The sequence below is a fragment of the Kryptolebias marmoratus genome, linkage group LG17, assembly GCF_001649575.2.
Source record: "Kryptolebias marmoratus isolate JLee-2015 linkage group LG17, ASM164957v2, whole genome shotgun sequence".
In the NCBI taxonomy this organism is placed as follows: domain Eukaryota; kingdom Metazoa; phylum Chordata; class Actinopteri; order Cyprinodontiformes; family Rivulidae; genus Kryptolebias; species Kryptolebias marmoratus.
The window spans coordinates 18,153,477-18,181,245 of NC_051446.1; the positions used below are offsets into that span (position 1 = coordinate 18,153,477).

General features: G+C 39.4%; 3 protein-coding genes across 3 annotated transcripts; 1 reads left to right on the top strand and 2 right to left on the bottom strand.

Annotated features, from left to right (window-relative positions):
* Positions 1-4,217: 4,217 nt before the first annotated feature.
* Positions 4,218-13,504, top strand: aldh18a1 (aldehyde dehydrogenase 18 family, member A1). Its single transcript, XM_025010999.2, has 16 exons — positions 4,218-4,365; positions 4,681-4,830; positions 5,121-5,225; positions 5,342-5,494; positions 6,095-6,185; positions 7,061-7,185; positions 7,478-7,622; positions 7,734-7,807; positions 8,006-8,105; positions 8,470-8,690; positions 9,269-9,406; positions 9,623-9,818; positions 9,956-10,077; positions 10,443-10,629; positions 12,078-12,173; positions 12,684-13,504. Exons 2-16 carry the CDS (start codon positions 4,687-4,689, stop codon positions 12,878-12,880), a joined length of 2,094 nt encoding a protein of 697 aa, XP_024866767.2. The 5' UTR covers positions 4,218-4,365; positions 4,681-4,686; the 3' UTR covers positions 12,881-13,504.
* Positions 13,505-16,992: 3,488 nt separating this feature from the next.
* Positions 16,993-19,145, bottom strand: crygmx (crystallin, gamma MX). The gene is made up of 3 exons (XM_017434292.3): positions 19,026-19,145; positions 17,746-17,988; positions 16,993-17,609 (listed from the first exon to the last, which is right to left on the bottom strand). Exons 1-3 carry the CDS (start codon positions 19,074-19,076, stop codon positions 17,334-17,336), a joined length of 570 nt encoding a protein of 189 aa, XP_017289781.1. The 5' UTR covers positions 19,077-19,145; the 3' UTR covers positions 16,993-17,333.
* A 314-nt stretch (positions 19,146-19,459) lies between these two features.
* crygmxl2 (crystallin, gamma MX, like 2) lies at positions 19,460-20,779 on the bottom strand. Its single transcript, XM_017433913.2, has 3 exons — positions 20,645-20,779; positions 20,241-20,483; positions 19,460-19,781 (listed from the first exon to the last, which is right to left on the bottom strand). Exons 1-3 carry the CDS (start codon positions 20,651-20,653, stop codon positions 19,506-19,508), a joined length of 528 nt encoding a protein of 175 aa, XP_017289402.1. The 5' UTR covers positions 20,654-20,779; the 3' UTR covers positions 19,460-19,505.
* Positions 20,780-27,769: the final 6,990 nt, after the last annotated feature.

Consider the following 27,769-nt stretch of genomic DNA (forward strand, 5'->3'; position numbering starts at 1 on the left):
TCCACTTATTTCCAGGATAACTGGTCAGTTTAACCTTATGTAGATTGAGTGTGGGGGCGTCGTGAGGCTGTGTGCCTGCAGCAGCTCAGCAACCTCCTGCAAAGTTACGTATGTTAGAAACACACCACATGGGAACAATCAGTTCAGGGGAAAATTCCTACTACAACATAAATCCAGTTCATTATTGTCCATCTTAAGCTCTTTTAGATGTATTTTTTGCAAGGTCAGTTTTTAATTCGAACCAGTTTTTTCATCTTTGAGTCTTTCAAATCACCAAAAGTCATAAGCACACCAAGCTTCTTCTTTGAAATGCTCCATGAGACAACATTATGGTATTAATTGGATTGCCATTACAAACAGTTGTGATTCATTTAACAGCAGTTTCGTATGACGATTTGCATACAAAAAGGAATAAACCTGCTTATCACAAGAAAATTAAGCCTGCATAGCTTGGAGGGAAAGGTACGAAACCGCAACATAAGTGGATCAAAACAAACAGACGTTCTCCTAAATTTTGTGCAGATGCGACTCGCTGACGTGCACGGTCGCACACAAACCCTCGTGAACAAACAGCCAGTGGATTAGAGGAGGCAGGAGAAAGGTAAGGGACAATTCCTTCCCCTGAGTCAGATGAACAGATAAAAGAGCAAAGAGGATCACAGAAGAACAGATAAAGGGTAAAAGCAGGGAAGAGAATAAAAACACAGGAGTGATATAATGGAATAACACGCATTTAACCAGAGCTACTGGAGCCAATTTAGTTATCTATGGTCCTGGGGGCAGTGGGGGTTCAGTGGCGTTAGTCAACTCCACTCTGGGTTACTTTTCATCAGGCCACAGCAGGACGGTGCAGGTGCACATCAGAAAACTTTGATCATTTTGACTTCTTTTGCCACCACACTGAGTGAATGAAAGATGACCAGTTACAAAGAGAGCAACGTTTCTGACTTCCTGTTTGTTTCAATTCATTAACTGAGAGGGAAAAGTTTGAAGGAAGGCACGTGTTAACAGAAAAAGAAAACGTGACGTAAGACACAAATGCAGTATTTCTTACTGCTCAGTAATAAACAAGTCTTGGAAAAAAAAAAGACTAAAAATCTTATGTGCTGCTGCCTTTAATATGAATATGAATACTGAATAGAAATAATAAAGCAGGAAACAGCTGATAAATTTGAAATTTTAATATTTAATATGTCCTTTTTTTCTGAGATTTTACGCAGCATTTCATGATTTGTAAAAAACTGGAGAACCATGGTATTTATGTTGATGACCTTGTAGTTTTTGGTTTACAGCAGATCCTTGATATAGAATCTGCTTTTATACCTGTCTTGTTTATGTGTGTATTTATGGATCGGAGTCCGCTAAATAAAACAAAGCATGTACAAAATACAACAATAAAACAGACAATGTAAAAACATAAAAAACCCAGAACAAATAACCGCATTTCACAAGTTCAGTAAAACTCAATCAAACTATTAGAGTGATGTATTTTATGAAATGTCTGTTCATTGGTTTGATATATTATCTCTTTGTGTTTTTGGTTTCTAACAAAGAAAAAGTCCTACTTTTGACTTTGTGAAATAAATGAGAAAACCCAATTAAAGATACAGCAAACAAATTATGCGTTTAAACGTAACGTGATGTTTTATTTTGAAATGTATGTATTTTTTAATTTTCCGGTCTGTTTCCGCATTTTGCCGGCCGGCATGACGTCACATCCTGCCACTTCATTGCTAATTAACAAACATTTAAAAAGATTTATTAATTAATTTATTTTATTACTTGCACCACGTTAGTAGTTGTTAGTTTACTGCATTAGTCGGAAACAGGAGTTAATTTGCAGACAACATTTTGAACCGCTTGCATTTTTCTGTTTTATAGGACGCTGCTCTTATTTTGAAGGGAGGTTTTAGTTGCACGCGGAGCCAACCTCTAGAAAAACTAAAAAGATAATGAAGACCTGATAGAAGACTTACTTTACTCAGGGCAGGTGAAAACAAAAACAATACTTTTTTCTGGAACCGCAGGAGCTTAAGTAAGAATGAACTTTTATTATTCGTCTGTGTTTTATCCATTATCGGACAAGTCTTTAAAGTTCAGCTGCTGCACAAAAGTTCATGTTGGTTTTATAGTAAATACCACCTACAGATTTGTGCCTGGTGAGCCTTTTCTCTCACCTTTTTTCCTCATGCTGAATGTTTTTTTGTTCCTAATAAAAGGAAACTTGAGCATGCTGCTGCAGAGGCTGATCCTGAGCTCATCAGTCCCATCTGGATCACAGAGACACAAACTCCAGCTCCTCATCAGACCCCTGACACAAGGCAAGCAGCACTTCACCAACACATTTTATGATAACTGAGATATATACTTAAAAAAGAGAGACAAAATCTCGAATTGTATTTAGGATTTTCTGCATTATTGAAGTGCTGCTGGGCATAAGGGACATTTTGAAGATATCCCTAAAAGTTTGAGCAGGCTGTTACAACTAATGGCATTTTCAGACACTTTGTTTTATCCTTAACTACAACCCTAACTCCAAAAAAGTTGGGATGTTGTGTAAAATGTAAATAAGAACTGGGTGCAATAATTCACAAATGTTAAAACCCATATTTTAATCATATTAAATACATCTACACATAACAATTTGAATTTCTTCCACTGTTTTTAGTCACTTTTTTTTTTTTTGTAGTCTGGTCTGATTTTTCTCTAAAAATCTGCTTTCATACTCAGTCCTCTGGCTGACATATTCCCAATTAACCTAATTCATGACATAATGCTCCTCCAGCTGTTTCGAACTCCTACCGCTTACTTTTACAGCCTTTTGTTGCCCCTGTCACTTTTTTGAGAGGTGTTGCTGCCGCCATCAACTTCAGGATGACCTGATTTCCCAAAAGGGTTCATTGTAAATAAAATATGGGTTTGTGAGATTTGCAGATCTGTTTTTATTTACATTTTACACAATGTTCCAGCTTTTTTGGAATTGGGGTTGTACAAAGAAACCAATCAAGAAATATAACAATACTATTAATTAACTGTAGCCTGAATAGATGATGCTTGGAGTTTTACTCTAAACTACCTGTAGCGATTTAAAATGTGTCACCAAAGTAAATACTCAGCATTTTTCAGAGTAAGTTGGTGTCAATTAAACCATTGGTCAGTTGATAAATTAAATAAATTGTTGCACTCCTTGCTTGCTGATTTGAAAAACATGTCAGTTGTTTTGTTTTTGTAAATAAATAGATAACTATATATAACATAACATATATGTCAAGGCACACGTGTTGGATTTGTGCCCCTGATTAACTGCTGTTGAGGTTTTGTGCCTGCAGGGAGGTTTCTGACCCACTCTGGTTTATAAAACATGTCATGAGTTTCTCCCTCTGTCACTCTCGCTCATGCGCCTCATTGGTCCAGGGAGATTCGTAATGTCAGCAAAGGCTTTTTTCTGCTTGTCCTGCTGATGTGGCGGTTTGAAGGCTGTGATTATCCGTTTTCCAGGTTACAGATGGATTCAGGCAAGAGCTTTTCACTCCCTTTGCCTCATTCATGTAGCTCAGTGAGCCGACCCAGCAGATCCTTCACACTTCTGTAAATGGAATGTATTAATGTACCAATATGTTAAGCTTTTTTGTTGTTTTTTTAGTGTTTCATCCTGCATTGTGACTCATAAAAGTTCAAATTGAACAAACAAGTTTTAAGACCCTTCCTAATAAAAATAGTTTTTTGTCTTGCAGCTGTCTAATGGTATCTTTTTTTTACTAAACAAAGACAGAGCAAGACAGATAATAAGCAATCAGCAGACATTTTCTGACAGTTTGACACATTCATCTGGCGCTTAAATCTGTAGCTGGAACAGTTTGCTACATCCTGGATATCTTTTTCCTCCCCCGGCACCAAACTTTGGGCACGATTCGTGCATTTGTTCCCTCTTCTGTTCAGAGTTTTTTTCCCCCCCTACTGAGAGCATACACACCCCATCTTACATGAAAGCCCCATTAATAGTCCCAGTAGCACAATCTGTCAAAGCTTTACACATAAAAACTTAATCCTCACTTCTTACTGGGTGGGACTTGTCAGAGCTGGTGTTCAAAAACAAACTAACAAGTCACTGAAAAGATTTAATGTTGAGCAGCTACAGCCAGGTGTGTGTGGGGGGGCAAGTGATCATTTCGATAGATAGTTTTGTCAAATTAAATGTCCCTTTTCGTTCCAGCTCAGCAGAGTAAGGTCCGCGGCACCTCCTTTGCACATCGGGGTGAGCTGCACCATGCCAAGAGGATTGTCGTTAAGCTTGGAAGCGCTGTGGTCACCCGTGGGGACGAATGCGGTTTGGCTCTGGGGCGGCTGGCTTCTATTGTGGAGCAGGTGGGGCTTGAGTTTACTGAAGCAATGCTAGCATGAAATATGTCATCATTGCAGGTAAACAGCTGAAAGTACAAGTTTCACAATATATTTAATGTCTAAGAACACACAAACCCTTCATTTTTTTACCATAATTTGCAGGTTATGTTGATCAATAGATTTGCTCGAAAACATTTAAATGTAATGTATCTATACTTTTTCAGTTTGTGTTCCAGTTTTTTTTAAGTATGTGTTGATTATTGATCTTAATTTAGAAAAAAAATAACTTTAGACCTTCTTTGATTGATTGGTTCTCCGAATGTCTGTGTTGTTGTCCAGGTGGCGATGCTGCAGAATCAGGGCAGGGAGATGGTGATTGTCACCAGTGGAGCTGTGGCCTTTGGCAAGCAGAGATTACGACACGAGATCTTGTTGTCCCAGAGCGTCCGACAGGCGCTGCATTCTGGAAACACTCAGCTCAAGGACATGGTAAGGGCCTGCTGAGCTTGAAACATCACTCCAGTCAAATAAAATGAGCCAAATGAATTCAATAAATCTCGAGAACAGAGGTTCCTGAAGCTATGTTAACTCAGTAAAGCTCAATAACAGATAACCATATGATTATTTTTGTCGAGTTCATTTTAAAATGCAGTGCAGTTCATTACAAATGTGTGTTTTTAACCAGTCTTTTGACATTTTTACCACTCCTGTTTTGATCAGGATGGTATGGTTTAATCTAAAGTGTTTTTGACATAAACTGTGTCCCATTTGTGTTGCAGTCTCTGCCGGTTCTGGAGGCCCGAGCCTGTGCTGCAGCAGGACAGAGTGGCCTGATGGCCCTGTACGAGGCCATGTTCACCCAGTACAGCACATGCACTGCTCAGGTACGGTACTTGTACAACTCACAGAGAAACACCCACTTGGAAAGGCGTCATGTGTGGTTAGATTCAACTTTTCTTCCAGTTTTGACTCAATTCTCTGCTTCCTTCTGTGTTGTCAGGTCCTGGTGACAAATCTGGATTTCCACGATGATGAGAAGAGGCAGAATCTCAACAGCACGCTCCAGGAGCTGCTGCGCATGAACATCGTGCCCATCATCAACACCAACGACGCTGTGGTACCCCCGCCAGAACCCGACAGCGACCTGCAGGGGGTAAATGTGGGTACAGGCAGCATGGGTGCGACGCTGGCAGTGGCAGCAGGGGAGCTGAGCCGGTTGGCAGAGGCTGTTTTTGTACAATACACGCGCCGTTCATTAACTACAACATTTTCTGTCAGCCGCATACATTCTGAATCACATCTGCCTCAGTTCTTCGCTTCTGCCTTTATTCATTAAACATGTGCATGCAGAGAGGAGATGGATGGATAGAGAGGGGATGGATGGATGGATATGCATGCGGAAGTGAGCAGTAAGTGCAGTCAGAAGGAACAAGGACGAGCTTCTGTTGTTCGATGTCATCTTTACACGCTCTCCTGCAGAGATGGCCAACATCTTGTTCTTAGTCATTTGAAATCACTGCTGGTCATCCCTGATTTGTCACAAGCTTATATGTGAGCAGGTACTGAAATGTCACATTGACAAGAAGAAAAATATGTTTGTCTTGAGAAGTTTGGCACTGGTATATAATATAGACCTTGTATTTATACAATAAATGTGTTTACAGACTTGTGCTGTTATTAATCAGCTGAGTTATAGTCTATATGAGCATGAATGGACTAACTGAAGGTAGATGGGTTTAAATTTGTTTCTTAGGTGATCAGCATTAAGGACAATGACAGTCTGGCAGCACGGCTGGCTGTAGAGATGAAGGCTGACCTGCTCATTGTGCTGTCTGATGTGGAAGGTATGAGTAGAACCACAACAACACTTTCAGTTAGCTATTAGATTTTTATCCTTACTACCTTCAGTGAAATAAAAACAAAAACATGGTGATAATCGAGTGTCATGTGGGAAAGACAAACAGAGACCTTTGTTTAGATTTCAAGTTTACACTGATTTACTAGTCTGGGCTACAAATCAGAAATGCTGCTGACAGCAGCGTCGAGTTCTGCAAGTGAGATTCCAAAGCTGTAAATCTGCAAACACTGGCACAGCCAGCTCATTTCAGTAACAACTAAACAACCAGGATCTGTGCAAATTAACCCAGAGCTTCAAACAACCAGGCTAGCTGGTAATCCAGAGTCTGTAATCTACCAACAGCAAAAGCTGTAGGTTTGTGTAGGTCTTTAGTCATTCAGGACATGGAAAATCCTAAAAGTCTAAGAAAGACTGTTGGATGGGAGGTGAAACCTTTCAACTAACAACAACAACAAGTCCAGTTGTCTTTTAGAAACTTTGAGGATAACACAGGCCTTAGAAGCATGACTCTTCTGCCCTGTCCTGGTTTTCAGGGCAGTAGGGTCAGAAATGTCTGTATGTTGTCTACATTGACTATTATCAGACTTTAATTTGTATTTTATTAACAGTTTAACTCAAAATTGTTGTCATTTAGGGTTTTTTTCTTACAGCTACTGAGTTAATCTGAGGCTTCTGTTTATGAATGTTAAAATATCTCCCCTGAAACTTTGTTCAGTTGTTGCAAAGAAAACAAAACCAATAAAAACACAAGAGCAAAAACCCCTGTGAAGGATTTCTGTGATCACATTGCATTGAGGTTTTCATTGATCCTGTTTATGTCCTTTTAATCAAATACATGTGCACGGATTGTTCATCTTACAGGACTCTACAACAGCCCTCCTGGAACAGACGATTCAAAGCTCATTGATATCTTCTACCCTGGAGACCAGCAGTCCATCACCTATGGTACAAAGTCACGAGTCGGGATTGGAGGCATGGAGGCCAAGGTTCGTTTGGAGCTCTGTCGTTCATTGGGGGGAAAAAATCCTCAGCTGAGCAAACAGAAGTAATATATGCTTTAGTAGTGCTGACATGATCACATAGTTGAGCAGAGAAATCAGATAAGGACATCATTATATTCAATAACTTGTTTAATAACTGTTTATGAAATGTTTTAACATTTGATAAAACAAAATAGTTTTGTCTCATTGTTCTTGAAGGTTATAATCTTAATGTTGGGGATGTTGAAGATGCTGTTTAAGAATAATTTAGTGGTGTTCTTCAAACTGTTTGCTGCAGGTCAAAGCAGCTCTTTGGGCCTTGCAGGGCGGCACCTCTGTGGTCATAGCAAATGGCACCAACCCCAAAGTGACAGGACACGTCATCACTGATATAGTGGAGGGCAAGAAAGTGGGAACCTTCTTTTCTGAAATAAAACCCGCTGGTGCGCATATTCCAAAATCAACAGTATTTCTTTTCCTTTTTCCTCCTTTCAAGTTTTACAGTGTTGTTAAAGCTGTTGTTTCAGTCCGTCTCGTCCCCGACTCTGTTTAAGGCCCATCTGTGGAGGAGCAGGCAGAAATGGCCCGAAACTCTGGAAGAATCCTGGCGTCTCTACATCCAGATCAGGTGACACCTGGGATTTGGGTCAGAACATGCCATCTTACAGTTTCTGATGGGTGCTGTTTAAATGTGTTTTTTGTAGGCTATAAGCATTCATAATTTATGGTGTTGGTTGCATCCGTATCTTCTCAGCGGCGGAGAAACTTTAGCAGACAGGTCTGCTTTATGCTGAGTCTGCATGTGTTTGCTTGTCTGTGTTGTCAGAGAAGGGAGATCATTTGCCACCTAGCAGAGCTGTTGACTGAGAGGAAGGAAGAAATTCTGGCTGCAAACAAGATGGACATGGAGACGGCTGTCAGTGCAGGTAACAGGAACCAACATTTTCTAGGTTTAGAAAAGACTAAGGAGGCAGAATCTCCCACCAAGGCAAATTTTCCAGCAAAGTTTTATTTTCTAAACTGAAATTTTATTTTAAATGTATTTAGGTTTAGATATTTGGACACATTCCTTTTGGGTAATGTAATTTAAAAAACACACAAACAGGTTTTTATCAGCAGATTTTTCTTTTTCACTGTAATTATTTATTTTACATCATAAATTGAAATGACAAATTTAAAAGGTTTTCTTGTAAAACTCTTTCTTTATCTTTCCAAAACATCACTTTTCCCCTCATTTATACTCTCAGAATTCCAGTGTTCTGTCACTTATTTATTCCTATTTCTTTTTAGGTCTTTTACCCTCATCCATGCTGAAGCGTCTGAGCCTAACACCAGCCAAGCTGAACAGTTTGGCCATCGGCCTGCGTCAGATAGCTGTTTCAGCCCAGGACAGCGTCGGTCGAGTGCTGCGAAGGACCAGGGTGGCTCACTGTCTAGAGCTTGAGCAGATTACGGTACCCATTGGGGTTCTGCTGGTCATCTTTGAGGCCCGACCTGACTGTTTGCCACAGGTAACACAATGGAAAAAACATCCTTATAACTCTTAAGTATAAAGGAACCCATAAAAGTTATTGGTGCAATTAAAGGCCTAGCATTCCTTAAAGGAAGTTTCATTAAATTCCATGAGATATTTTGTGATTAGACAGGTACACACATGGGCAAAAACATTATTGTCCACCTTTTGCCTTCAGAGGCAGGAGATAATAAGGATTTTATCTTTATTTATATTTGGAGTGGAGAGAATTTGTTTTCTAATTTTCAAAATCAAAGAACAAACAAGACTGTAGCTTTGCTGGTAAAATTTAAAACTGAAAAATTCACTTCAGTTTCAAGTTCCACAATTAAAACTTAAACCTATAGAAAGTCTTTGTATCATGCACTTAGTAAATAACTTTAGTTCTGTTTGAACAGAAGTGAAAATAATTGAATTTAACGCCTGAACGTTTTTGTTGCAAGCATGTAATTTGAACACTGGTGAAATTATTACAATTGGCTTTTTATAATAATAATAAAAAAAAGAATAATTTCTGCAACTTTTAAAAATATTTGATTACATGTCACTCGGTTCATCTCTGTTTTGTTCACGGAGGTGTCTGCTCTGGCCATAGCCAGTGGGAATGCCCTTCTGTTGAAAGGTGGCAAAGAGGCTGCAAACACCAACCGTGTCCTGCACCATCTGACTCAGGAAGCCCTCTCTGTGCATGGAGTCCAGGAGGCTGTACAAATGGTAACATTATTCTCCTATACATTTGTTAAAAAGCAATACAAACTTTCATTATCCATTAGAGGAAAAAAAGCAAAAGGATCATAGTCAGTACATTAGAAATGCCTCAGATCAGTTAAATTGAAGTCATCTCTGTTGGACCTTTCTTGTGAATTTGTTTGTCTAAATGCAACGTAATTACAGGTTTGCTGTGTTTGACAATCCTGTCTGCCTTTCAAGGTTAGCACTCGTGAGGAGGTGGCGGACCTTTGCCGATTGGACAAGATGATTGACCTAATTATCCCCAGAGGTTCGTCCCAGCTGGTGCGGGACATTCAGCGAGCAGCCAAGGGCATCCCGGTGTTGGGTCACAGCGAGGGAATCTGCCACGTCTACGTCGATGCAGACGCCAGCGTCGACAAAGTCATAAAGATTGGTCAGGAGATACGGTTGCACAATTTTAAAATCAGTGTGCATTTGTTCCTCCATACCAGGATAGATGAATGTTGGCAAAATGTAGATGCAGGATGGAGAGTTTAGTTTTGAGTACATGTTTTTGTTTTATCCATTTAGTCAGAGACTCCAAGTGTGACTACCCAGCTGCATGTAATGCCATGGAAACTCTGCTGATTCACAGGAGCATCCTTAAGACCTCTCTCTTTGACCAGATAATTGAAATGCTGCGCACTGAACAGGTAAAAAAAACACCCACAAAAACAAGTGTAAAGACAGTCAAATCAGAGATCTAAACATTTTATATATTCTTTTGGAAATCTTAGTTCTGCTTGAGACTGACTTATTTTTTGAGCCAGTCTCAAATGGCCTTTTAAGGCACTGCATCACTTCAGCTTTTCCTTCAATATTCAGCGTAGATAGCTGTAGTTTGAATGAAATCATGATATTTGATTATAAGCTGGGTTTCCAGCTAAACAGTGTAAGGTCATTCAGTTTTAAGTGTCTTATTAGTTATGCATCACAAGTCAGTGAGTTTCCTGTATACCTTATTAAAAAATGTTTTCCAGCAGGTGGAATTAAGTCACCTTTTTTGCGGTGTTGATAGGTAAAGATTCACGCAGGCCCTCGGTTCATTTCTTACCTGACGTTCAGCCCATCGGAGGCGAAATCCCTGCGCACAGAGTATGGTGACCTGCAGTGTTGTCTGGAGGTGGTGGACAGCATGCAGGAAGCTGTGGATCATATCCACAAATATGGAAGCTCCCACACAGATGTTATCATCACAGAAAATGGTAAGTGGCCATTTTGTTAGTCTTCTATGCCTCAGTTCTGTAATTTACAAAATACCCATAATTTTTCTTAGATTTTAAAAATCACCGTGACTAAAGCAACACCGATAAATTGTGGTCAATCTTTTCTCACCTCAAAGCTCTTTTAATGTAGGTGTGACACATTAATCAAACTGTCTTCCCCTCTAATGATTTAACACCCTCTTCCATCTCACTTCCTGCCACGGCGGCTAATAAGCAGTGACACTTTGTTGTCAGTGTGAGTTCACACCCTCTCTTTGACTCCAATATGGTGGACGGAGTCAGTTTTAAATGCAGAACAGATGACTGTCAGTTTAACAGACTTGTGCCTGTCAAGTGCTGAATTATGCTTTGACAAATAGCTGTCAAATAACACATTCTTCACTATGATAGAAACGGCTCTGTGCAGTGTCCATGGAGGCTTACCTGACTTAAAGGTTGTCTTGCATCTAGACAGTGATGGAAAAATGTGTTTTTTTTACCTATTTACATGTCAGATCATGTTTTTATAGTAATATTTTGATCTTAACTAAAGAAGCTTTCCATGAACTTGTAGCACAATGCTACTGTGTTTGTTTTAAGTAAATCTTGTGCATGATAACAAGGAAATTCTGACTCACTATCATTTTAATAGGTTAAAATTAATAAGTATTCTGTGTATTTTGCACTTTTTGGTTATTGACATTTTTCTTATTATTACATATCATTATTTACAATACAAAATTTTTATTATTTACACCTATTTGGTTAAAGATTTGGGTCAAAGTTGGCTATTCATAAAGCTACCCTGAGGATCAGCTCAACACTGCCATATTTTGCTGCCATCTAGTGAGCAAAAAAGGTACATCAATCAATTAAACTACATGTCAGGGTAGAAGGATGGAAATGACTGATATACTGTAGGGAGAAACACTAAGCTAGTGCAGAATAGATGTCTCAAAGGTTAGATTGAGAAAATACATATAATGTAAAGAATAAGTTATAAATATATGCAGCTGTAGATGCTTGCAGACAAACTATCAGTTTTATTAAAAGTAATGAATGTATAAAATTAAGAGCCAAACTGCACTGGCTTTCTACATTGCTGCTCACTTTTATTGATTCTTACATTTTTATTGTATATTTTTCTTATTTTAAAATGACGGCTGTAGGGTTCACTTTATATACGGTTGTCCACATTGTTCCCATTCAGCTGAATTTTTTACGTAATTTAAGAACTGTGTGTGCATTAAAAAGACTTCATCGAAGGTACTGTTCATATGTAAGCAGATGCAGCTATGTCTACATTGCAGATACACTGTTATTAATTGTATTTATGCCACAATTTACATATTTTAATGACATTTCTGTCAATCTAATTGGGTTGTAGTGAACAGAAGAACAAAGTTGTTGTTAGCAAGTAGCACTGATAGACGTTTTTTCTCTTCCAGAGGAGACAGCTGAGCAGTTCCTGCAGCAGCTGGACAGCGCCTGCGTTTTCTGGAATGCTAGTTCACGGTTTGCTGACGGCTACCGGTTCGGACTCGGTGAGTGCCTCCTTTGGTTTTATTTTGGCTTTTTGTTTAAAGTTTTCTGAATGACCTGCTTACTCTTAACATAAATTACGTCGAGAAGATTTGAAACCCTCACTCCTCACATGAAGCAGAGGGGTTGTATTCTACTCTGACAATTGTTGATTTCCATCACTCTTTTGTGTCAAACTGAGCAAGACACTAAACCCAGTATTATCCCAAATATGCAGATCAATGTGTGACTTAGAGAGGAGGGAGCACCGTATTTACAGACTACTTACACTATATTTGACTCTGTGCAAATCTCTTTAGCCATATTTTGCTTAAAGGATGTGATTGTGGCTCAAGACCTTTTCCCAGCACTGCATATTATGACATACTGTGTGCATGTTTATAAGAATAGATGTGTGAGAAATGTATTTTAAAGCACTTCACAGAACCTAGATGAGTTTAAAAGGCATTATCCAAACGTGGGGCTTTTATGGTTAATTATATTTTGTTCTCTGTTGTTCTCTTGACCTACAGGAGCCGAGGTCGGTATCAGCACAGCCCGTGTCCACGCCCGGGGGCCTGTAGGCCTCGAGGGCCTGCTCACCATCAAGTGGGTCCTGAGAGGTGATGGGCACACAGCAGCTGATTTCTCTGAGCACGGCAACATGAAGTACCTCCATGAAAACCTGCCTTTGAGGCAGACTTTAGCTGAACAGAGAGACAACAGCTAGACCAGAGAGTCTGATCACTTTCATTTGTCTTGAGACGATGAGGGCACTATTTAAATCTCTAAAAACAAACTTTATCGATCTGTTATACCAGTTCAATCAGACAGATTTCTTCCTTTCACATTATTCTCTTGTTCAGGGATCTACAGTTTAAAAAATATGTTTGTTTGTTTTTAGCTCAGCTCAGGCCACCTGTGTTAAGTTGCCCTCATAAACTTTTCGGAGGTATGTGCTTCTCAATAAATTAGACCATAATGAGAAAGTTAATTTATTTCAGCAAATTAATAGAAAAATTACTTGTATAGGTGCATTACACAAAGAGTGACATTTAAAGTGTTTATTGATTATGGATTATTGCTGAAATTAAAAAAAAACTGAAAATTCAGTTTTTCAGATAATTATAATATCACACACTCCCATAAGTACAGTCCTTAGTTTAATGACCATCGTATCCCCGTGCTTGATTAGCCAGCGAACTCCCCTGACCTAAACCCTCCAGAGAATCTTCAGCGTATTGTCAAGAGGAAGATGAGCTGAAGGCTGTCAAAACAATCTGAACTTCAATAACCCCTCAGCAGTACCACAGATATCAGCCTCCACGCCACGCCGCATTGCTGCAGTAATACAGGCCAAAGGAGGCCCAACTAAATACTGAGTGCTGTACATGCTCATACTTTTCATGTTCATACTTTTCATTTGGCCAACATTTCTGGATTAAAAATAGTCTTTAGTCATCTTGTGGTGAGAATCTGAAGTTTGGGCTTTCATTAGCTGTAAGACGTGATCATCAGAATTACCAGAAATAAACACTTGTAGTTTATTACTCTGTCTAAAGAATCTTTATCATGAGTTTCATTTTTTTAAAACTGGATTAGTGTAGTAAATAAATGTTATATATATACTTTAAAGTATTGAGATGTGTCTGTCCGTTCACAATATTGCATTAATAAGGAAAACTGTGAACAAGGTTAACTTTATAATAAACTTAAGACACATCTGTCAAAAAAAGTAAAATGTTTTAATAATTTATGTATGGTAAGAACATAATTTTGGAAATAGTTTTTAAAGTTCAAAAAGAATATATCAAAAAATACTTTGAATGTTTTTTTTTTTTTTTTATTATTGCCAGAACCTCAGGGCCTCTCTGTAAAGATTCTCTACAGCAGACGGTATTATCAATTTGAACATGTTTAAAATGTTATAATGTATCGGGGATTTTTCTTTTTATAATCCAATATCTCTTCATTAATAGTATTTTTACTTGAAGGCATTTAGATGCTATTCGAGACATGAAATAATACTCATTCAAAGTGACCATTTTAAGTAAAAATACTATGACAAAGATAAAAAGTGAACAAAAATTGTGATTTGTTGTATAGTAATTAAAGTTAAATACACAACTTCTTTGCACCAATTGTTTTTATTATTTTTATTTTATGTATTTGATTATTGTTACAAGATGTGCTCATTCTTCAGCACTTTGTTGCGTTCCTGCTCGTTCCTCATGGCGCCTACAGCCTCTGTCAGAGTGGGAATAGTAATTGACAAGCCTTCTCTTTAAAGCTCGAGGGGTGAATGAGGCTGCTTTTAAATGAAGCTCTGTAACATTCCAGCTTCTGAGCTGCTTTCAGATGTCTTGCGATGCACATTTAAGGTTTGGGTTATTTAATGGCAGTAATGTAGAATAAAAAAAAAAAAAGTTGAGAAAGAATATTTGGATTCTTTTTTCTTTCCCCTCTTTGATTTCCTTTTCTTTCTTTTTTTTTCTCTCTCGCTGTTGAAATGTTGAGGATTTTTACATGTATGCTCATCTCTGTCCTGGCTTTAGTCTTTCTACTTTCACAAAAAAACACAAATTAATGTGAGGGATGGAGGGGGGGAGGGGAGAGAAGTCCTACTGATCTAAAAAACAGATGTCTAAAAGGGGCCTTTTTAAAGTTGCCCATAGGGAAATTTGCGTTGCTGGAAGTGGGGCAGAGAAGATGGAAGACAATACTATAGAGGTTTAATTATCCAGCCATCAGAAATGAAAAGAGAGAAGAGGAGAACTGAGACTAATAATGGAATCACAGACTTCTGTTCTGGGTTTTTCTGTTTCTTTTCTTCAGTTTTTCTCTCTTTTCTATCATCTAAAGAATTCATTCTCCAAAACGCACTACTTACCCTTCAATCAGCTTCCCATCACAAGTCCAAAGGCTTCGGAGATGAAGAAGGAGAGAAAACTCGGATCTCACTCTTTTGTCCTTTTTATGTGTGAAGCGATTGAAAATATCATCTAAATGACTTGAAGAAGAGAGGGAACAATCCAGGGACAATGAGTATTGTCTCTTTGTTGCGTGCTGTTTTTATAGACTTTATCAGGTTGTGCATCGGATTTTGCTGCAGTTGCTGTCGATGTGTAAGTTTGTACACCTGGTTGTGCTTTGTAGTAAAATGAAAGGCTTCCCAGGTATTTTCCTGAATTTAGTATTTTATATCAACTTTATGACTCCTAAAATATCTGATATAAGGGCTGATGTAAAAGCAGGTGATTGTTGTGAATTAAAACAGACTAAAACTAACATTTAGGATTTCTTGTAGTTTCTGTCATTTAGACCCAGCCTTTGTAGAGTTTTGAAGATATTTGCCTCTACTGTTCTGTAAAGTTTAGTGTGTTGGAGTTTAAACAGACTTCCTATAGTTCTCTTTAAGTGTGAAAATGCCTTCTTTTTAATTTATTTAATATAAGAAACCATCACTTCTTATAGCCTTAAATTAATTTCCAGTTATGTCCAAGGCCACATTTTCATCTCTCACCATCTGTGCCCTCAGAACCCGGCAGATCCGTTCCCCTGCTGCATCCTGTTGATGTTGTGTCTACTGGGCATTGTTGTCCACAGCAAATCACTGGACTTGTGCAGCAAAGCCGACAATCCTTTAATTGAACATTACTCAAGGCCAAAACTCATGTAACTTGTTCCGCTTGATCTTCAGATTCTCAAACGCTCTCCCTGCTGGGCTTCAAATTTTTTAAAATCAATAATTAATGGTCAAAGTTATTTATTCATGCGTATCTTCTCCAATTACGCAGCGTCTAATTAACAGTTTCAATAATTGATATTTATTTCTGAAAGGGCTCCGTGTCTTGGTCTGATGAAAAATGCATGAGCGGGGATGTGGACTGGGTTTTTGTGTGTTTTGTTCTGAGAGAGCTTGGTGCTTGGGGCTAATATCAGGCCACTTTGACTCCAGCTCTTTGAGTTGGCACTGGCCCTGTGATGTTGATCTAATATGGGCATCTTTCATGAACCCAAAGCGCTTACTCTGTACCATGTGATCTCATAAAGACTCCAACATACCCGTTCTCAGATACTGTTTTGTGTTATTTTTTTTGTTTCGCCTTTAATAGCAAACTTAAAAGAATAAGCTTTTGTTTCCTTGATTAATTTTCTTTGTAGATTGACAATTTCACATAAAACTCAGCGCTTTACCCTGTATGTCTAGATTTTTTGTCTTGGGGAAAAAAATTTGGAAGTTCAATTGCCATATTAAATTAGTAGTTCAGATATTTTGAAGAGGGGTTCTGTAGAAAGATTACAAACCAATATTATTTTACCTGCTATAAACAGCTTTTTGGCCATCCACGGTTTGGAGAAAAAGTTTAATTCTGACAGATTAATGAGCCAGTGGATAATCCAAAAAGGGTCCAGATTAAAGTTAGTTCCTGCTGTGTTTAAACAACTTCAGTTTTAAGGATTTCATACCAGGTCATGCAAATGTTCTTGTTTTGTTTTTGTTTTTTTTTATTTTGAACTGCTGTCACTTTTGCATTAAGTGGTTATTTGCAGGCGCACTGCTTGTGAAACATGCTAGCATGTAATATGTCTGTGTTACAATTTTGCAATATTGTGTAATCGATACAGTATTATGAGAACTTGATGGTATGTAAAAATTATAAAATTGTTAGCTCATCAGTCTTATCAAAATGATTCTTTATTTAGTCAAACTGAGGCTGTTCAAAGAGCTTTCTGTCACAGGTAAGATATTAATTGTCAATACATTCCACAGAACCATGATGAACCATATTCTCCTTATTTTTAATAGTGACAGCTCAACAATAAATGACCAAAACTCCCTTTAGAAGACTTTCATCAAGTTTTCATTTATTGTGATTCCAGTAGAACCTGTGAGAGAAACCATTTTGTTTTGGAACAATCGAAGCAAATAAGCTCATTGCTTTTAGCTGTGGCCTTTGTTTGAGCTCTGAGTTGGAGAATAACTTTTATGCAAAGCAACCAAACAGAGCCACAACCCGACATCGGACAGAGAGAACTCTCCGTCATTAAAGGTGTGTGGTTGCAGGTTTGGACACCACAACTTTGAGACACTCAAACAGAGCTGGCATCAGGGAAACAAAAGGGTGGATGTTTAAACTTGGGGGATCAAAAAGGGGTTAAAAAAAAAATTAAAGCTATGATCACTTGTTCTCTGTCACACGTCTCAGAGATCCGATGGTGGGGCTGGTGCTTCCCCACTCGCTGTGCCGTCTGTATTCTCCAGGTTGCAAGAAGTACTGGCGTCCCCTGTAGTTGGGGTGTTCGTGCAGCATCCAGTAGCCCTCCATGACATTGACAGAGGAGATGTCACGGGTGTGGAAACGCTCGTGCAGATCTGGGCAGTCTTCATTGAGCTCCATATTTTGGCCTGCAAAGTCAGACCGCTCGAAGATCTTCATCCTGTAGCTTCCATTGTACTGTCAAAAAAAGAAGAAAATGATATTTATGCAAACTCTTATACAGAACAGTAGAGTTTGAATGAAAGGAGAAAAATGATCCTAGACTGCCAGCTTTGCAGTTGCAAACAGGATACAGCAAGATTCAAAAACTCACAGGGGGAACCATACGGCAGGAGCGGATACAGTCATTGAAGCCAGCCCAGTGCTGGTAGTCAGGATACTCTCCCTTGTGCAGCATGTATTGGTAGCCACCATAATTGGACTTCTCATAGGCCACCCAACAACCACTCTCAACTTTTATGGAGTTGCAGCGACTGAAGAACTTTTGCATTTCGGGACAGTCACTGCTGCACTCATGGTGACGACCCTGGAAGTTCCTGTCTTCATAGAAGATAATCTGCATATGACAGATGGTTGGACATCACACGATCACCACGGTGCTTTTTTCAAGCCTTAAATGCTCATGTGTAAATAGTTGCACTATTAAACAATATTTTTGATGACTTTAAATGGGCTATACTGAGGCAGTTCTGTAGGCTCATCTAGGAATATTTAAATAGTTACAAATGAAGAAGTTTAGAAAAGAATTACAAGTGTATAAAAAATTAAATGATGTGGGATACATTTCATTAAACAATAAACAATAAATACGTTCACAAAGCTTGTTCTTAAACTGATGGTAGGTCTTCTCAGGAAGCAGGTTTCTAAGCTAAATTAAATATTTGCAATTTAGAATAAACTTTTATTTGTTTCACAATGGCAAAAGTTGCTTTGTTGCAGCAGCAAAAGGCCACAATGAAGAACAATGAAGAAGAAAAATCAGTAAACCAGGATACAAAGTATTTTAAATATGTTTTATATTACCAATAAAAATAATACTTATGATGCCAGCTCACTTTTTGGAAAAATGAAATACTATGCATTTGTATTTATTTATATAAATCTGTTGGTTTGCTTACTTAATTTCTCACGTTTGTCATTTGACTTATGCTAATTTGTTAGTGTTCCTGACAAAACTATGATTTTGAAAATCCGGCTGATGTCAAAGACAGACTGTGTGACTATTGCTCTTGTTTGTCTTGTGTGCTGCTTATTAATAACTTATAAACTGTTTAAGGCTCAATTAGTTACTGGTTGTTGACTACTTAAAGAGGTTAATTGTCCTTTAGAAGGATAGTCTTAATGTAAAATGGTTCCTACATTTGTATCTGTTCTTTTATTTTAATGATGTTTATTTTTATTTATTAAAATTTTTATTTGCACATTTTATTAGGTAATTTAGTCCATATACATGCAATAACCATACAGTATTAGTCAGCTGTCAGTCTGAATAGTCCTTTTGTATCATCAGTAGTTGTCATGTTATTAAATCATCATGTAAACAGGCTTTATCAAACATCAAATAGCCATATAGATGTTAAAACTCAAGCTTACCTTGCCCATTGTACCTGTGTTAAGTTCAGACCAGACCACATGCAGGCCCATACCAGGCCTCTTTATAGATCCTGCTGGGCTCAGGGCTTTGTGAACACGAAACAAAGCTTTGTCGTGTCAGCAGAGTGCACTCTATAGAGGCCAGAACACTATGGGACTGGTGAGCTGCAGCGACCGCTTTGTCTCTGTCAAAGCTCAGCCTGTCTATGGAAAACACTGTGCAACTGCACTTTCTCTGAGGCCTTCAATAAGAGTTGCAACATCTGCCTTTATTGGCGTGAATGCCAGGAACCTGCAGGCAGCATGTGAAGACAGACAAGGCAGCAAAGAGACAGCTGGTTTTTGTTTTGTGTTGTTTTTATAAAGACATAAAAATGTCACTGGACCTCTGCATATTGCACAGATTTCTTCAAATAAGCCCACAGCAGACAGTGTTATTTTAAAATGACGTGTTTAATGTTCGTTTGACGTGTGATGAGTTTACATGGCAGTCCTCATCCTCCTGAAAGAGCCCACCATGGGGTTGTGGCAGCCCCAGTCTCCATAGCCTCGATACTCGCCGGGGCGCAGGAAAAACTGGCGCCCCCTATAGTTCGGGTGCTCGTAGAAAATCCAGTAGCCCTCCATGACGTTGCAGGAGTAAATGTCACGGTAATGGAAACGATCGTACACGTTGGGACAGTCATCCATGAACTCCATCATGTGTCCCATCATATCTGGCCTGTTGTAGACTCTCATCTTGTAGGATCCCCTGTACTGCAGGTGAAAGAAATCAGAAAGTGATTATTATGCTGTTTCGGTAGACATGAACCCTGGAGAGAACTTTGCCAGAGCTTACTTCGCTGAGCTGATTTAACTTGCGCTGCTCGGCATCTTTTAGCAACTACCAGTTAGAATGAGCAAGAACTCTTTTGCAGGATGACACAGATTTTTTTTTTTAAACTGCCAAAAACACTCAGAGTGACAAACAGAATTAGAGTGAAGGCACCAAATCTTTTTTTTTTTTTTGGGGAGGGGCATGTCATAATCAATTTAACAAATGCCTGGGTCTCCTTTTGGGCCTTGAAGCCGAGACTTTTATGATGTGACCTGTGTGAGTATCTGCAAGCAAAAACTTAGTGATTGACATCTATTTCTAAGGCAGCTTTTGATGTGCAAGGTGAATGGAGGTGGGTGGGGGACTACTAATCCATTCTGTCAATTTGATTGACTTACAGGAGGGAACATTTGGCAAGAGCGGATGCAGTTGTTGAAGCCCATCCAGGAGTGGTAGTTGGAGTACTCGCCGGGGCCGAGGATGTACTGGTAACCCATGTAGTGTGGCTTCTCGTAGGCCACCCAGTAACCGCCGCTGACACGGATGGAGTTGCAGCAGTTGAAGTGCCTGAAGGTGTCCATGCAGTCACTGCTGCACTCCCAGTGGCGGCCCTGGAAGTTGGAGCCCTCGTAGAAGATGATCTTTAAAAAAAAGAGAGAGAGAGGGAGAACAAGGGAGCGTGCAAGGTTTAAAGCTTTATTTAAAGAACACGAGTATGTCGTCATGTTATAGAATTTAAAGAGTCAAAAATATGAGTCCAGTCCATGTCAAAGTTGATTTCTTCATGCATGGGAGCTCGTACCTTCCCCATGGTCGTAGGCCTGTGGATGTTTGCGCACCGTAGCCGCTGACACACTTACAGGTCCTTTTATACTCTCCTGCTGATGATGAGGCCTCTCGCATGTCAGGGACTACTACTCTTTACCTTTTCAGATGCCGACCACTGTTTTCTTTGTCTGCCAGCTCATGGGTAACTTATCTCCTGTCTGCTAGAGTTTACCTATAGAATTGGTACCACCACCCCCACACCAAAAAAATGAACCGCACACAACTGCTTTTCTGTGTTTGCATGACCCTTGTTGTGCCATGACCTTGTGATGCTGCCTTTTGAAATGTCACACAAAGGCCCTTTGGGTACGTGGCCTCACAGAAACAAAGCGCTTGAGGTATATGGTGGCTTAGGTCACCCACTAACTAAACTAGTACTTAACCAACTCGTGATTTTCACTTTATGTTTTCCTTAGGTGAAAAAGTATTTGGGAGTTTGAGACTGAAGGAAGCTCTTTACTTAAAGAGAAGTTTTGAACAATTAATATTGTACATAGCTCTTTGAACGGCCTCGGTTTGGAGAAATAGTTTAACTCTGACTGGATTAATGAGTTTATGATCAATCTGAGCTGCGCCAAGACCAAAGTGGTTTACTATCAGATTAAAACAACTATAGTCTTAAAACATTTCATAGTGGTTCATTCAAACACTATTTTATAAATCTTTACACTGTTGCTAGTTTTGAGTTATATAGTTATTCCAGCAGAACTATTATGATATTCCTGTCAGAAGTGCTACAGCTAGCTTGAGCTTGCAAAAAATGATATAATTCGATGTAAATAACCAGGTAATGCAAAATTGCTAGGTATGTAAAGGTCTATAAAAATTGTGCAACTGTCCACTTTGTTCTTGGCCTCATTTGGACTATCTGTTAGCATAGTTGTGTAGATTTTTCAGTCATCCATGACATGGCAAGTCCTAAGAGTTTAAAAACAAGGGAACTGGACTTCTTTCCGTTAGCTGAAGACGTTTCACTTTTTACCCATGGAGTTTTTTCAATTCAAATGAAAAATGCGGAGTTACAAGCTTTTAAACTGCAGTGACAAACTGTTAGCTCATCATATTTGGTCAGCTTTGAGCTTTATTTCTCCAAATTAAGGTTGCTAAATAAAGCTAACAAGTAAGCATTGTGTAAAATAAGATTCAGTTATTATTAGTATTCTGATATGTCCTCGTGTAACAGGAAGTGTGGAGAACGTCATGCTGTGATACAACCCTCCAGCCAGGGTGTGACTGCTGGTGGCCTTGTCCTTCTTTCTGATAAGTTTTGTCTAAAAAAAAAAACAAAAAACGTTGTTTTACAATCTTAGGTTAGACATTCTGCTGCTTGGAGTCGTCTCATCCCTGGGATTTTCTGCTTGACATTTATTTTGTAATAAACTGATAAAAATCAACAAGCTGGGCCTTTCCTGTCTCCCTTGGCCTTTCTGTCACGACAGTAAGATATTAATTGTTCCTAACCTTTTTACAGAACCCCACTTTAAAGATCTAAACTATCACTTTAAGTCTTATAAACAAAAGTTTAACTGCTGTTGAAGGGAAGTGATGGTAGAACTTTGGACTGAGTGAGGGTTCGTGTCGATGCAGTCTGTTCTCTCTTGTTGCTTTTAGCCTGCAGTTGTATTGTGGCGCCAAACGGGACTGGTCAGTTTGCAGATGTACGGACAGAATGTTACAGCGTATGTGTGTTTGATGTAAAAGGAGGGGTTCGGGGCGTCAATCTGTGTTTTTGAGTCTTTATATAAAATTTGGATTTGAGGTCTTTCGCTTGTAAGCATTGCCCTGAGCTGAAGGGAGAAAATGCCAGAAATTGTTGCCATGTATTGTGCTCCCAAAGCCCAGCTGGTGCCAGAAAGGTCAATCCCATTTAGACCTTGCATCCACTCTACACTTTGCGTGCCTTTCATAGCTTTAGCTTCGTAAAACGGCTAGTGTTTACCAAAAAACACAATAGCCATTACGTTTCAGGGCAAAAACACTGCCAGCCTGGTTGTACGTCGAAAGCCATACGATATTGTTTCACTGTTAAGAAACGTTGATGATGAGCTTTCACGCCTTTGATCATCGATCGACTCAAAACTCCCATCGGCTTCAGAGGGTTTCATGTTTGAAGTGCTGCTCTTTTTCTGTGACATAAGTAGTTCATTGATATGCTTTCATCACGCCGTGCAACGTAATTGTTGGAGATTATCAGATGGGGTGTTGTTTTGTTTTGTGAGTTTCTGGAGCAAGTGTTTACTTTGGGAGGAAATGTTTTATCAAAATGTATTAGAAACAAATGTTTACATTTTTCATATGCTCATAAATTAAAGATGTTTTTGGGATCATTTTTATTAAAAGTGAAGTCGTGCTCGCAGCAGAGCAACAGGATGACAGAGAAATTTTACTCTGTCCGTGTTTCGGCTCTTGTGCTTATTGTAGCGAGGATTTTTGTTTCTTCGAGCTGAACTCCACCTGTTCAGTCCAAGCTTGAATATTTGTAACCGGCTGCAATGTAATTTCTTATCCAAGAGGGAAAGAAGGCACTGATTACCACAATCATCATCGCCCACCACCTAAAGCAAAGCTGGAGTGATCATGTTTTTGCCCTTGTCTGTGTGTGTTTATCTGTACTCATGAATCACTGAACTGATTTTTGTGAAATTTTTAGAAAGTAATCATTGGTTGTGCATCTATAACTGACTAACCTTTAGGAGTCAACTAACTCAAGATGGGTGCCACATCAAAGCAATCTTGGCAAACACAAAAATGTCTGTAACTCTGACAGTTTTACAAATATTGAGCTAAAGATTGGTGTTAGTATCTGAGATGGATCCCCAGTTTACACTCTGAGTTATAACTGATCGCATGAGATCTGTGTTGAAAATTTTGACAATAACTATAAGAATCAACTCTGTTTGTCTCTTTGCGAGATAGCTCATGACCCACTGGATGGATTTTAATGAAACTTTGAAAAAGTAATCAATAGATGTTCATTCACAACAAGAGTCAACCCAATTTAAGATGGTTGCCACAGCCAAGTGACTGAAGTAAATGCAAAGATTACTATAATTCCGTCAATTTTACAAATCTTGGACTAAAGTTTGGTGTGGTAGTGGCTGACAGTCTTTCACAACACATACTCCAAGCACTAAGAGATCATGCAAGACACTGAAATATTGCATGAGATTGCACATAATGTTATTTTTGAAGTTTAACCAAAATGGCTACAACACCATAATTTCTCAATATATAATGATCTTAGTCTAAACCTTTGGCATGAAAGGCAGTGAGCGATATGCATTCTTTGTAGTTAGTCGTAGTTAGTTAATTGCGATTGTTGTTGTTTCATCATGGAGGAACATGAGATAACTTTAAGTCCTAAGTCTGCAGCAGCTTCCAGAGGAGAACCCTGTTTCCTAAGATCTCAAATGATCGTCTTTAGCTGTGCTCCAACACATCTCCTCCCCACCCTGAAGGGAAGCTGACATCACAGAGGCCCTTTGCCTGCTTTCTTAGTTCCCCCCCCGGAGGAGAAGAAAGCGACCCGCTGCGGAGCATTCCACTCTTCTTCTCAGAGTGACGGAAGAAACGGAAAGGAGAGGGGAAAAGAGCAAGGGGCTGGATTTGCAGCTCCGCCGTGTCCGAGGATCTCGCTGTGAATCGTGTGCAATCGCGTGGGAGATGACGACACCATTAGCCTGAAGAACGACTGTCAGTTGAAGGAGGGGGGACCTCTGTGATTGATGTGCGCCCCACAGAGAGACGAGAAACTTTGACAGAAGCACACCATAGCAGTAGTTAACTTCTTAAAACTGCCAAAGAAAAACCCATTCGGGTAGCTGATTAGAATGTGAATGTACAATTCACTCAGTAAAACACATTTCAGGTCAGAGGAGACATCTTTCAATATTCAAAAAACACATTCCCTTAATCCAAATCATGCTTTCTCTGTTTCTGCTGTATACAATAGGTCTCACCCCTAAAATGTTGCATAGGGAGATAGGAGAGCAGCCGTGCTTGCAGTGCCTCCAATATGCTTTTACAGAACAGTCATTACAGAAACACTATGGTACTGAGGTGTAAACAAGGGGTCTGTGTGAGTTTCGCTCCTGAGAACTGGCTAATCTGGTGCTGAAAATGCGGTATGATGGGAACGGTGCTTGCCAAAAAGCCTCCCACGCTGGGGAGGAGAATGAGGACCTCTCTTTTGCTGAGAGATCATCCTCCCAATTCTTTCTGTCAGAAAATCTCCAGGCGCCCTCCTTCTCTTGTCACTGCCAGCGCGCGGGGACTCTATCGGGACTGCCAGACGCAGGAGCCACTGTGAGCGCGTGCCAGGGCCCGGATTTACCGCGATGCGTCTGATGTGCTCCATCTTTTTGGTGGGGGGATAATTAAAAGAGGAAATGGTGTTGGAAGAACAGAGTGGGGAAAAAAAAGCAGAAGTGATGGAGGGAGGGAGGGAGGGAAACGGTCTTGGACAGAGCGAATGGATGCAGCTGTCAATTATGTTGAATTGTTTCTTTTTCGTATGTGTCGAACTGTTCCCCATCAGGATTTAGTATTAAAGTTTGTGGTAAATCTGCACTCTGCCCAGTTCATTAAAAAAAATATTTTGTATAATTAAGAACTATTGGTGACAATAACTAATTAAAGGCCTAGTATTCCTTGAAGGAATGCACATCACCTGCTGCCTTTCATGTCAGAGGTTTAGACAAACATCATCTTTTTATGAGAAATGACAGAGTTGTAGTTATTTTTGTCAAACCTTGAGTAAAACATTGACCATGATTTTATGCATGATTTGTTAGAGCTTGGACTATGTGCTGTGGTTGACGCTCAGCTACTACCACACAACTTTTTAGTTCAACTTTTTAGCTTTAACCATTTTTGTGTTTGCTATGTTCACTTGGCTGTGGTGGCCATCTTGAATTGGTTTGACCCCAAAGGTTATTCAGCTGTAAATGTACAACTAATAATTATCTTTTAGAGTTTTTTTTTTTTAAATCTCTCCTGCGGTTCATAAGATATTTTACTAACAGACAAACAGTGCTGACTCCTCTTACTTCCAAAGCTTGAAGCAAAGGTCATGCTCAGCTACTACCACGCCCAATTTTAGCTCAATATCTGTAAAACTGGCTGAGTTATAGCTATTTTTGTGTTTTCTAAGTTCTGTCTGCTACGGCGGCCATCTTTAAATGTGTGGACTGCAAAAGTTATTTAGTTGTAAATGTACACTCATTGATTACTTTCTGAAAGTTTCAATAAAATCCACTCAGTGGTTTGTGACATATTTTGCTAACAGACAGACAGTTGATTCTCATAGTTATTGGCAAAGTTTTAAACACAGATTTCTCGTGGTCAGTTACTGCTCAGAGTAAAAGTTGGGAATCAGTCTCAGCCACTGCCACACCAAATTTTAGCTCAGTATCTATAAAATTCACTGAATGTTTGACATTTTTGTGTTTGCTGAGATTGCTTTGCTTCTGCCGCCATCTTTTAACTCATCCCGACTCCAAAGGTTAATCAGTTTTAGATGTGCATACAATGATTTCTTTCATTAAAAACAAAGATTCACGAGATAGTTTGCAAACAGCACAACAGATGCAGACATGGGCAAAACCATTATTGTGCTGCCTTTGTCTGTAATTACCATAAAGATGTTGTCTTCCTTAGATTTCATTTCATCAATTTAGCTCAACTGCATGTAAATAGAAGTATGGCTTTCTGGAAAGGTTATGCACAATTAATATCTTACCTGCTATAGATAGTTGTTTGATTGGCTTCAGTTTTTAGACAGTTTAATTCTAACCAGATTGATCAGCTAACAGCCCATGTTCTGTGTCTTTGTCCATTCAAAGCTGCACATTCAAACTTCTTTCTCGAACTAAATCTCATTTCAGATGCTCCACCATGCAGCATGACCCAAACTCTGTGCAAAGCAGGACAACTCCTTTGTCTCTCTGCAGACACACACCTGGGGGAGTGAAAGGCTTTTAGCTGCTCTCACTCCTCATCTTGACGCTGTGTTTTGACGTGGCGTGTCTCCCGCACCCCGAAGCTTTAAAGGTTTAAAGAGCAGCTCTTCACCCTGTAATCCAGGTGCCTTTCAAACAAGTCGAGCTGTTTACTGACACATGACAAAAAAGTTCAAACCCCCCNCCCCTCTCATCTCCGCGCTTACAAGACTGTAACTCACCCCGGCGCCTGGTAAGTCATTCCTCCAGAGCGCCCCTGAACAAACAGAGCCTCGGCGAGAAGGGGGCCCCTCTTGCCTTTCACCACTCGCTAAATTCCTAATAAGACGTGATGCTGTTGTTCACTTCTTCAAATTTGTCATCAAAGCAAATGTGTTCTGACAACAGCGAGTGACAAGCGCACCAGAGGAGAGGCGGCAAATCAGCTTTTTCACACCGCATATCAATTATTGATCACGTTGCCCCCTCCCGGTCCCCCCTCCCCAACTCCTGCCACCCCACCAAGTAGACACCCTGTGATAATGAAATACATCAATTTAGAAAATAAATAATAAACCGAGTTCGGCTCCATTGTTGCAAAGCCTTACGAGCTTGATTGACTGCCTGCACACTTTCCTCGTTGGCAGTCAGGCAGATCAAAGGAAGGTTCCTCTGATCGCCCAAGGCCACTCGCAATTTATTTAGAGGAGCAGCGCCACCGTCCCAGCAGGTAACATTATCGGGCAGAGACACTCAGGATAATCAGAGCTTTTTGAGGTGCCTCTCAAACCCCACCTCCGCTGCTTCGATCATGCATGCACAAAAATCAAATGAATAGGATTTATAAAAGGGATTTTTTTTATAATAGTAAATTAAGACCATATTAAAAGCCAGTTCCAAAAGAGGCAGTAACTTTAGTTGACCTAAATATGTTAGACCACACAATTAGATTTATTGGATGTGAGTTTATTTTCCTCAGAGTGCTTTTTAGGTCATTTCAAATCAAATTGAATCAAATTTCCTAACCCTGTGGGGACGTTTTTTCTTGAGCTACAAAGTGCCTGAGTGCTGGAATAAAATATCTGTGTAGATGCAAAAATTATATGCTAAGAAAAACACTGAACCCTTCTAGACTTTTTTTTTTATTATTATTCCAAGGA